The sequence below is a fragment of the Tachysurus fulvidraco genome, chromosome 7 (genome assembly GCF_022655615.1).
Source record: "Tachysurus fulvidraco isolate hzauxx_2018 chromosome 7, HZAU_PFXX_2.0, whole genome shotgun sequence".
Taxonomy (NCBI): domain Eukaryota; kingdom Metazoa; phylum Chordata; class Actinopteri; order Siluriformes; family Bagridae; genus Tachysurus; species Tachysurus fulvidraco.
Window position 1 is genome coordinate 798,036 of NC_062524.1, and position 12,903 is coordinate 810,938.

A 12,903-nucleotide genomic window follows, 5' to 3' on the forward strand; every position below is an offset into this window, starting at 1 on the left:
ACTGGAATTAAGGTTACGCTTATTTGGTCTGTTCGTCCTTATTTTGGTCTGTTCGTACCTTTATTAATTCTATGAAGGCGGTATCTTCCCGGCCAAGAAAGATTCGCTTTCCTTTTACTGTATACAGTAATTTAAATTAAATTAACTCAATAGAGCATGTAGTTCAGACCAGATATTGCAGGTACCTTAATTTGTGAGCGATACTCAGAGACAAATCACCTGTGGCTCAAAATTATGACATTTAATGAATGAGACAAACACAACATAAAACTAACTACACAAACAAACAAAAGAAATAGGGAAAACGAAGATGAAAATAAAATAAAACAAAAGAAATTAAAATTGGGGGAAGGGAGGAAGAAACTGAAAAGAAGAAACTAGAGAAAGGAAGGAAAGGAAATGGCAAGCTTAGACTCAAAAATTAATCACACCCTAACTGGGAAATCGTCACAGAAACTTAAATTCACCTTAAGATTCAATGAAAGATTCCTACTTAATATTACGCATCTAAATTGATTGGTAGAGGAAACTGTTACTCGCATTGGCTTACTGCACAAGAGTCTGGATGCAACAGAGAAATCTCTGAAAAGTCAGTTAGGGTGGGGTCAAACGTTCTTCCAAGTTCTCCTGAAGATCAGAGCAGTTGTCGTTCTTGGAAGTGAAGCTTGCTGGAACTTCTTTGACGGAAGATGGAGTCGTCTTGAAGCTGTTCCGAAAGTCTGACCTCAGATTAGTGGTGTTTCTGACAATTTAAAGGTCGCGAACTCCACCCATCTTTGGGGAGATGACCAATACTTCGGTCAGGATTTTGGAGGGAAAAACTCCCTTTGTTTCAGGTGTCTGTGGGCGTGGTTTAGCTATCAAACTTTTAGATGACTTTAAAGTTTGATCCAGGGTATATTAAGATGGTATGGCGCCTTTCGTGCTCAAATAAAATACACCAGTGCTTGAAAAATGAGTAACCGATAATTTTGTGGTCATTTGGATACTAAACATGAAGGGTAATGACGGTATGAAGGCAGCGGTACATTACATACATAGATCATTAATCAAGGCAAAGATAAAGGCAAAGAAACAAAAATGAAACATAAAACAAGATGCACTTTCATTAGGGAAGTAAAACGAAAACGATAGCTTCGTATACATTCTGACATCAGACCTTAAAGGGGCATACAGCAGTAGAACAGGTATACATTAACATGCCATGATCAGTAAGATATGATGATAGAGTATAACGTATTTTAAAATACAATGTTGTTTTCTGACACATGAATAAAATACACCCTTGTCAGGAAATTAAGGAGCAAATAATTTTAAGTCAGGCAAGCCTTAAAAGAAGAAACACATTACAAAAAGGGTTATAAGAATGAGAACCTTAGAGTACCTTATCTGGGGTTTTATTAGTAAAAGGAATGTCTCATTGTGTTTTGTGTGTGTGTGTGTGTGTGTGTGTGTGTGTGTGTGTGTGTGTGTGTGTGTGTGTGTGTGTGTGTGTGTGTGTGTGTGAGTTCTGTTTGCGGGCCCCAATGAGCCGCATGGGGTTATCTGGTCTTTGTGGAGACTCCAGACATTCTGGAGCCAGGTGTGTGTGTACAACTGGGTTGCTCATCGGTTAATTGAGGAGTAGATGTTGAAATTTAGGGTGCTACAAACGCTACATCTGTTTATTTTTGGAGCCTAAGTTTATATATATATATATATATATATATATATATATATATATATATATATATATATATATATATATATATATATATACGTGTATATGTATATAAATATATATATATATATATATATATATATATATATATATATGTGTGTGTATATATATATATATATATATATATATATATATATATATATACATATACACACACACACACATATATATATATATATATATATATATATATATATATATATATATATATATATATATATATATATTTAGACCCTTAGGCTCCTATAACTAATCTGTTAGATTTGAGACAATAATCCAAACCTTATGTAGAATAGTTAATAGTTAAAGGATGCTTAAGTAAAAGAACAAATGACCTAAAACTAAACGACTGAACACCCCCTTAACAATCAATATCACTAACACCACATTATATTGTTTTAGATTGTATGAAGTCCCATTATATATAATTAATGTAAACCTTTTGTGTTGTGTTCCTTTCAGTGGCCCACAATAGTAGCCAATCAACAGATAAAGAAATTTTAATTCAAATTTTAGCTATTGACGATATATAATATATAAATAATATAAACTCATAAATTCATTATTGATGGTCGTTAACCTTATGCAGTGAAACAAACAACAGGGGAAACAATGCATAAGTACAATTCAGTTTAGATTTTATATGTTCAACATTAAAAATATACTTTATTTATTTGTTTGTTTGTTTGTTTGTGTCTGTTGATCCATTAAGTGATTCAGTTTATTAATTGATTGACATGTTAAATGTTAAAATATCATTTTGGTACAGAAGTAAATGTTATAATTAATGTAAACTTTATCTGGTTTGTTTCTGGCAGTGTACCCAAGTACGACCCAATCAACAGGTAAATAAATCCAAATCCATTTTATCTGCATATTACAATTCTCATTATAATAAATATAAACTCATAAATTATTCCTATATTATTTTTGTTTGTTTAATGTTGGCACAGTCAGAGAATATTATAGAGAGCCATTATTACAGTGAGAGAACATTACTGTAAATTGATTTAATTTGGACCAACATAAGACCAATTATAATAATACTTCAGTGCTCCATTAACCAGCAATATTCCTACAGTTATATATACGATCTCAAATACCAATACAAACACAGCTAAAAATAATAATAAACACAGCAGACACAAATATCCATAGAGTACATTATATTACTGTAAAACGTCAAAGGTACTTATTTGTTACTATAAACCTCATTCAGTGACAATACAATAGTTAGCCTTATTAATCCACATTAGAGGGACAGCTCATGTTGGACGTTTGGGGGACAAAGTTAGGGAGTACAGATTAAGATGGTTTGGATATATTCAGAGGAGGAAGAGTGAGAGTGACATGAAGCTGCCAGGCAGGAGACAAAGAGGAAGGCCAAAAAGGAGGTATATGGATGTAATTAATAAGGATATGAGTGGGTGTGGGTGCAAGTGTTGATGATGTAGAAGTGTCGTAAACCTTATTCAGTGAAACAAACATCAGGGGAAACAATGCATAAGTACAATTCAGTTTAGATTTTATATGTTCAACATTAAAAATATACTTTATTTGTTTGTTTGTTTGTTTGTTTGTTTGTTTGTTTGTTTTTGTCTGTTGATCCATAAAGTGATTCAGTTTATTAATTGATTGACATGTTAAATGTTATCATTTTGGCACAGAAGTAAATGTTATAATTAATGTAAACTTTATCTGGTTTGTTTCTAGTAGTGTACCCAAGTACAACCCACTCAACAGGTAAGTAAATTCAAATCAATTTTATCTGCATGACATTACAATTCTCATTGTAATAAATATAAACTCACAAATAAAATATAATGAAAATAAAATAAAAATAAAACTTCAAAGGCACTATTTGTTACTATAAACCTCATTCAGTGACAATAAAATAGTTAGCCTTATTAATCCACGTTGTTATTGTAGACTGTATGAAGTCCCATTACATATAATTAATTTCAATTTTGTGGGGTTCTTTTGCAGCAGTGAATGTACCTACTATCTCAACAACAGGTAAATACATTTCAATTCCAACTGTGTATCTTAACATATGACAATATAAACACAATATAAACATTCATCTGTTTATTTCTTGGAGCCTAAGTTTATATATATATATATATATATATATATAAGTAAAAGAACAAATGACCTAAAACTAAACGACTGATCACCCCCTTAACAATCAATATCACTAACACCACATTATATTGTTTTAGATTGTATGAAGTCCCATTATATATAATTAATGTAAACCTTTTGTGTTGTGTTCCTTTCAGTTGCCCACAATAGTAGCCAATCAACAGATAAAGAAATTTTAATTAAAATTTTAGCTATTGACGATATATAATATATAAATAATATAAACTCATAAATTCATTAATGATGGTCGTTAACCTTATGCAGTGAAACAAACAACAGGGGAAACAATGCATAAGTACAATTAAGTTTAGATTTTATATGTTCAACATTAAAAATATACTTTATTTATTTGTTTGTTTGTTTGTTTGTTTGTGTCTGTTGATCCATAAAGTGATTCAGTTTATTAATTGATTGACATGTTAAATGTTAAAATATCATTTTGGCACAGAAGTAAATGTTATAATTAATGTAAACTTTATCTGGTTTGTTTCTGGCAGTGTACCCAAGTACAACCCAATCAACAGGTAAATAAATCCAAATCCATTTTATCTGCATGACATTACAATTCTCATAGTAATAAATATAAACTCATACATTAGTCCTATATTATTATTTTTTGTTTAATGTTGGCACAGTGAGAGAATATTATAGAGAGCCATTATTACAGTGAGAGAACATTACTGTAAATTGATTTAATTTGGACCAACATAGGACCAATTATAATAATACTTCAGTGCTCCATTAACCAGCAATATTCCTACAGTTATATATACGATCTCAAATAACAATACAAACACAGCTAAAAATAATAATAAACACAGCAGACACAAATATCCATAGAGTACATTATATTACTGTAAAACGTCAAAGGCACTATTTGTTACTATAAACCTCATTCAGTGACAATACAATAGTTAGCCTTATTAATCCACATCAGAGGGACAGCTCATGTTGGACGTTTGGGGGACAAAGTTAGGGAGTACAGGTTAAGATGGTTTGGATATATTCAGAGGAGGGAGAGTGAGAGTGACATGAAGCTGCCAGGCAGGAGACAAAGAGGAAGGCCAAAAAGGAGGTATATGGATGTAATTAATAAGGATATGAGTGGGTGTGGGTGCAAGTGTTGATGATGTAGAAGTGTCGTAAACCTTATTCAGTGAAACAAACAACAGGGGAAACAATGCATAAGTACAATTCAGTTTAGAGTTTATATGTTCAACATTAAAAATATACTTTATTTGTTTGTTTGTTTGTTTGTTTGTTTGTTTGGTTGTGTCTGTTGAACCATAAAGTGATTCAGTTTATTAACTGATTGACATTAAATGTTAAAATATCATTTTGGCACAGAAGTAAATGTTATAATTAATTTAAACTTTATCTGGTTTGTTTCTGACAGTGTACCCAAGTACGACCCAATCAACAGGTAAATAAATCCAAATCAATTTTATCTGCATGACATTACAATTCTCATTGTAATAAATATAAACTCACAAATAAAATATAATGAAAATAAAATAAAAATAAAACTTCAAAGGCACTATTTGTTACTATAAACCTCATTCAGTGACAATAAAATAGTTAGCCTTATTAATCCTCGTTGTTTTTGTAAACTGTATGAAGTCCCATTACATATAATTAATTTCAATTTTGTGGGGTTCTTTTGCAGCAGTGAATGTACCTACTATCTCAACAACAGGTAAATACATTTCAATTCCAACTGTGTATCTTAACATATGACAATATAAACACAATATAAGCATTCATCTGTGTAGCGATTTTGGCTCACGAAGCAAGGTAAATATTTATAAGCAACTATAACGTGTTATAGTGACTTCCAAATATTTTAACCTAAGTTGAAATGAACGGTACTGGAATTAAGGTTACGCTTATTTGGTCTGTTCGTCCTTATTTTGGTCTGTTCGTACCTTTATTAATTCTATGAAGGCGGTATCTTCCCGGCCAAGAAAGATTCGCTTTCCTTTTACTGTATACAGTAATTTAAATTAAATTAACTCAATAGAGCATGTAGTTCAGACCAGATATTGCAGGTACCTTAATTTGTGAGCGATACTCAGAGACAAATCACCTGTGGCTCAAAATTATGACATTTAATGAATGAGACAAACACAACATAAAACTAACTACACAAACAAACAAAAGAAATAGGGAAAACGAAGATGAAAATAAAATAAAACAAAAGAAATTAAAATTGGGGGAAGGGAGGAAGAAACTGAAAAGAAGAAACTAGAGAAAGGAAGGAAAGGAAATGGCAAGCTTAGACTCAAAAATTAATCACACCCTAACTGGGAAATCGTCACAGAAACTTAAATTCACCTTAAGATTCAATGAAAGATTCCTACTTAATATTACGCATCTAAATTGATTGGTAGAGGAAACTGTTACTCGCATTGGCTTACTGCACAAGAGTCTGGATGCAACAGAGAAATCTCTGAAAAGTCAGTTAGGGTGGGGTCAAACGTTCTTCCAAGTTCTCCTGAAGATCAGAGCAGTTGTCGTTCTTGGAAGTGAAGCTTGCTGGAACTTCTTTGACGGAAGATGGAGTCGTCTTGAAGCTGTTCCGAAAGTCTGACCTCAGATTAGTGGTGTTTCTGACAATTTAAAGGTCGCGAACTCCACCCATCTTTGGGGAGATGACCAATACTTCGGTCAGGATTTTGGAGGGAAAAACTCCCTTTGTTTCAGGTGTCTGTGGGCGTGGTTTAGCTATCAAACTTTTAGATGACTTTAAAGTTTGATCCAGGGTATATTAAGATGGTATGGCACCTTTCGTGCTCAAATAAAATACACCAGTGCTTGAAAAATGAGTAACCGATAATTTTGTGGTCATTTGGATACTAAACATGAAGGGTAATGACGGTATGAAGGCAGCGGTACATTACATACATAGATCATTAATCAAGGCAAAGAAACAAAAATGAAACATAAAACAAGATGCACTTTCATTAGGGAAGTAAAACGAAAACGATAGCTTCGTATACATTCTGACATCAGACCTTAAAGGGGCATACAGCAGTAGAACAGGTATACATTAACATGCCATGATCAGTAAGATATGATGATAGAGTATAACGGATTTTAAAATACAATGTTGTTTTCTGACACATGAATAAAATACACCCTTGTCAGGAAATTAAGGAGCAAATAATTTTAAGTCAGGCAAGCCTTAAAAGAAGGACACATTACAAAAAGGGTTATAAGAATGAGAACCTTAGAGTACCTTATCTTGGGTTTTATTAGTAAAAGGAATGTCTCATTGTGTTGTGTGTGTGTGTGTGTGTGTGTGTGTGTGTGTGTGTGTGTGTGTGTGTGTGTGTGTGTGAGTTCTGTTTGCGGGCCCCAATGAGCCGCATTGGGGTTATCTGGTCTTTGTGGAGACTCCAGACATTCTGGAGCCAGGTGTGTGTGTAAAACTGGGTTGCTCATCGGTTAATTGAGGAGTAGATGTTGAAATTTAGGGTGCGACAAACGCTACATCTGTTTATTTCTTGGAGCCTATGTTTATATATATTTATAGACCCTTAGGCTCCTATAACTAATCTGTTAGATTTGAGACAATAATCCAAACCTTATGTAGAATAGTAAATAGTTAAAGGATGCTTAAGTAAAAGAACAAATGACCTAAAACTAAACGACTGAACACCCCCTTAACAATCAATATCACTAACACCACATTATATTGTTTTAGATTGTATGAAGTCCCATTATATATAATTAATGTAAACCTTTTGTGTTGTGTTCCTTTCAGTGGCCCACAATAGTAGCCAATCAACAGATAAAGAAATTTTAATTCAAATTTTAGCTATTGACGATATATAATATATAAATAATATAAACTCATAAATTCATTAATGATGGTCGTTAACCTTATGCAGTGAAACAAACAACAGGGGAAACAATGCATAAGTACAATTAAGTTTAGATTTTATATGTTCAACATTAAAAATATACTTTTTTTATTTGTTTGTTTGTTTGTTTGTTTGTGTCAGTTGATCCATTAAGTGATTCAGTTTATTAATTGATTGACATGTTAAATGTTAATATCATTTTGGCACAGAAGTAAATGTTATAATTAATGTAAACTTTATCTGGTTTGTTTCTAGTAGTGTACCCAAGTACAACCCACTCAACAGGTAAGTAAATTCAAATCAATTTTATCTGCATGACATTACAATTCTCATTGTAATAAATATAAACTCACAAATAAAATATAATGAAAATAAAATATTAATAAAACTTCAAAGGCACTATTTGTTACTATACACCTCATTCAGTGACAATAAAATAGTTGTATGTAATGTTGTTATGTATAAATAACAAGTGTTGATGATGTAGAAGTGTCGTAAACCTTATTCAGTGAAACAAACATCAGGGGAAACAATTCATAAGTACAATTCAGTTTAGATTTTATATGTTCAACATTAAAAATATACTTTATTTGTTTGTTTCTTTGTTTGTGTCTGTTGATCCATAAAGTGATTCAGTTTATTAATTTATTGACATGTTAAATGTTAATATCATTTTGGCACAGAAGTAAATGTTATAATTAATTTAAACTTTATCTGGTTTGTTTCTAGTAGTGTACCCAAGTACAACTCACTCAACAGGTAAGTAAATTCAAATCAATTTTATCTGCATGACATTACAATTCTCATTGTAATAAATATAAACTCACAAATAAAATATAATGAATATTAATATAATGACAATAAAATAGTTAGCCTTATTAATCCACGTTGTTTTTGTAAACTGTATGAAGTCCCATTACATATAATAAATTTCAATTTTGTGGGATTCTTTTGCAGCAGTGAATGTACCTACTATCTCAACAACAGGTAAATACATTTCAATTCCAACTGTGTATCTTAACATATGACAATATAAACACAATATAAACATTCATCTGTTTATTTCTTGGAGCCTAAGTTTATATATATATATATATATATATATATATATATATATATATATATATATATATATATATATATATATAGACTCTTAGGCTACTATAACTAATCTGTTAGATTTGAGACAATAATCCAAACCTTATTTAGAATAGTTAATAGTTAAATGATGCTTAAGTAAAAGAACAAATGACCTAAAACTAAACGACTGAACACCCCCTTAACAATCAATATCACTAACACCACATTATATTATTTTAGATTGTATGAAGTCCCATTATATATAATTAATGTAAACCTTTTGTGTTGTGTTCCTTTCAGTGGCCCACAATAGTAGCCAATCAACAGATAAAGAAATTTTAATTCAAATTTTAGCTATTGATGATATATAATGTATAAATAATATAAACTCATAAATTCATTAATGATGGTCGTTAACCTTATGCAGTGAAACAAACAACAGGGGAAACAATGCATAAGTACAATTCAGTTTAGATTTTATATGTTCAACATTAAAAATATACTTTATTTATTTGTTTGTTTGTGTCTGTTGATCCATAAAGTGATTCAGTTTATTAATTGATTGACATGTTAAATGTTAATATCATTTTGGCACAGAAGTAAATGTTATAATTAATGTAAACTTTATTTGGTTTGTTTCTGACAGTGTACCCAAGTACAACCCACTCAACAGGTAAGTAAATTCAAATCAATTTTATCTGCATGACATTACAATTCTCATTGTAATAAATATAAACTCACAAATAAAATATAATGAAAATAAAATAAAAATAAACTTAAAAAAAGTTTATAAATAAACTTATAAATAAGTTTATTTATACACACACACACACACACACACACACACACACACACACACACACACACACACATATATATATATATATATATATATATATATATATATATATATATATATATATACATATAAAGTTTATAAATAAACTTATAAATAAGTTTATTTATACACACACACACACACACACACACACACACACACACACACGCACACACACACGCACATATATATATGTGCGTGTGTGTGTGTGTGTGTATAAATAAACTTAAGCTCCAAGAAATAAACAGATGAATCTTTATATTGTCATATGTTAAGATACACAGTTGGAATTGAATAAAAAAACAACGAGGATTAATAAGGCTAACTATTTTATTGTCACTGAATGAGGTTTATAGTAACAAATAGTGCCTTTGAAGTTTTATTTTTATTTTATTTTCATTATATTTTATTTGTGAGTTTATATTTATTTATTTAAATATATTATATATTTATATATAATATATTGTATATTGTTTATTTATTTACATATATGTGTGTGTCTGTGTGTGTGTGTGTGTGTGTGTGTGTGTGTAAATAAACTTAAGCTATATATATATATATTATTACATATTACATATTATATGATTTTATATTGTATCAAGTCCCATTATATATAATTAATGTAAACCTTTTGTTTTGTGTTCCTTGCAGTGGCCCATAATAGTAGCCAATCAGGTAAAGAAATTTTAATTCCAATTTTGGCTATTGACAATATATGTAATATATAATATATGAAGAATATAAACTCATAAATTCATTAATGATGGTTGTAAACCTTATGCAGTGGAACAAACAACAGGGGAAACAATGTATAAGTAAAATTCAGTTTAGATTTTACACATTAAGCATTAAAAATATACTTTTTTATAATATTTATATATTTATTGGGGACTGATAATCTATAAAGTGATTCAGTTCATTAACTGATTGACATTTGAATGTTGAATGTTAAAATATAACTTTGGAACAAAAGTAACAATGTTTATAATTAAAGCACATCCTGGCTGTCCAATGCTTTTAAAACTCCTCAAACTACAAAGAATAGCCATTATTAGGTCTAACATTAGGATCAGCTTTTAGTGTTAAAACCTAAAATACATTAGGTGGAGTCAAGTCTGGTAAATGCACGGGTGTTACATTGGTGGGGTATTAGAGAAAGGGGGTATTTCAATGAAGAGGTAAGTCTTGAGGGAAAGACATACGTTTTTCTACAGTGAAGGAGTATTACAAAGAGAGTAATAATAATAATAATAATAATAATAATAATAATAATAATAGCTTAACCACTAATATTTATACTACATACAAGGCTAACCACAAATACCCCATAGCTGAGTGCTTCCTATTAACTTTCCCATAGCCATATACCATCAGGAAATGTATAAGTAAAGAAGCATTATAATACATGAATAATAATACAGAGTGTTACAGTGAGGGAGTAATACAGTGTGTGAGTACTATAGCTATCCAACCTTATCCAGAGTGTCTGAGTGTCAACTGAGCAATTGAGGGTTAATCTTACGGGTCTCCGTGCTGTGCACGGCACGGAAGTCAAAGTGACCACTAGGGGATGACCCAAAAACAAGCTTCAATTCATCTTTAAAGCATCAAATCCTCTAAAACACGAAAAAACCTATTTACCTAGTAAAGTTTATACTCTCAATATTTTTTAAGCCCACACACAAAGCATAATATGATTCACAGCCTTCATACTATTAGAAAAAAATTTTGCACAAAACTGACCTAGGTGGCGCTAGACCGTTTTTCCCCTTACCTTTAGACACATCCCTTTCTTCACTGGGGTAATATATTCCAAAACAAATATTCCACAAAAATCCATACAGGTCCAAGGAACTGAAATCTGGAAGCCTTTTAATCCAAAACGCTTTGGTCGCGCCGCAAATATTCCGTTTGTGTTCCGAAAACTGGAAACAGTAGTGCGCCATCATCTTGTTTTGCCGCTTTAACTTCTCATTGGGGTATTCAAAAATTCTAAATTTACGTCATATTTATATCCCAGGACCTAGCGAATCAAACAAGCCCTCACTTGAGCCAATCGGTGCTTGTATAGCAGAGATAGACGGCTGAGAAGCCAATGATGTCATGACATCATTTTTGGGAACCCGCATTTGTCTGACAATTACTCCTTCCAATAGCAATGAAATGGGCCGGGACCTATACAGCTGTCTAGTCAAGAAGCAGAAGATTCGAACAATATGCAACATGCCGTGTCTTCTCTGCCAGGATCTGCGTGAAAAAGCTGCGCAGAAGAATTCTTGTGTAATCCTTGACATTTTGTCCCTCTCACAGCTCAGGGTGTCAAGTTACAGGCCTGTTTTCACACCAGAGTGATAGACAGAGAGTCTCTGCTTGTTTTTAAACTGGCCTTTCAGACTGAGCATGCAGCCTTTTAATTAGAAGTTATACAGTAAACAAGTACACAAAAACGCTGGACCAGACGACCATGTCCGTAGAAAAATATTTTTATTGAAGCCATTTTTGGGTCTTTTGACTTGAAATTTTTTTGGTGAAAGCCAAGACATGTGGCTATGACCCTCAGTTGTTATTTGGTCCCTAACATGTTCCAGAGAAATAAGATTAATCAGTTTATCAGGTAAACAACCCAGGCGGAAATGAAAACCTTCCATTCTAGCCTCTGTAACTTTGTGCCAGTAAGGCCTAGAATCAACCTTGAGAGAATCTCTTACCTATATATATCTATACTTAAAAAAAAAAAATATATATATATATATATATATATATATATATATATATATATATATATATATATATATATATATATATATTACTTAAAATCTATTTAATTATAAACCTTAATATTATACATTCACTCACACATACATTTTACTTAAATCTTTAAGTCTGTTTTGATGTAGCACACAGTCGATTCATTCACTCCATAATGGCGTGCCGTTGCCACCGCGGCATGACGTCTGCCCTGTTTTAACATATCTAAAAGTTTGACCTTTTCAATTATGGTCATAATCTTCCTTTTCGGCTCACTAGTGTAAGCTTTTGCAAGCACACGGCGCTTAGGAGGCATTGTAAGGGCTTAATGAAAACACAATATGCCAGACACAGTTGTCAGCGTGAATGAGAGTGGCGAGATACAGTACAACAATGGAAGAAGCTGGGAGAGGATGCGATGATGCGCAGCCAATCAGCTCAGATCTCGCGGCGGAAACAAATCACGTGCCTTGTCTGAGTGCCCGTGGGTATGTATAAAGCCTCTG

At 31.7% G+C, this 12,903-nt stretch overlaps 2 protein-coding genes across 3 annotated transcripts in view; one reads left to right on the forward strand and one right to left on the reverse strand.

Moving 5' to 3' along the window:
* Positions 1-12,903, reverse strand: part of LOC113653753 (interferon-induced very large GTPase 1-like) — an 859,689-nt gene that overhangs the window by 773,583 nt on the left and 73,203 nt on the right. The window lies entirely within an intron of this gene.
* LOC113639996 (alpha-tectorin-like) overlaps positions 1-12,903 on the forward strand; it is a 52,656-nt gene that overhangs the window by 20,801 nt on the left and 18,952 nt on the right. The window contains exons 24-34 of the mRNA XM_047815674.1: positions 2,539-2,565; positions 3,434-3,463; positions 3,707-3,736; positions 4,363-4,389; positions 5,262-5,288; positions 5,532-5,561; positions 7,987-8,016; positions 8,461-8,490; positions 8,689-8,718; positions 9,458-9,484; positions 10,301-10,324. Coding sequence (XP_047671630.1) covers positions 2,539-2,565; positions 3,434-3,463; positions 3,707-3,736; positions 4,363-4,389; positions 5,262-5,288; positions 5,532-5,561; positions 7,987-8,016; positions 8,461-8,490; positions 8,689-8,718; positions 9,458-9,484; positions 10,301-10,324 — 312 coding nt within the window. The remainder of the gene's footprint in view (positions 1-2,538; positions 2,566-3,433; positions 3,464-3,706; positions 3,737-4,362; positions 4,390-5,261; positions 5,289-5,531; positions 5,562-7,986; positions 8,017-8,460; positions 8,491-8,688; positions 8,719-9,457; positions 9,485-10,300; positions 10,325-12,903) is intronic.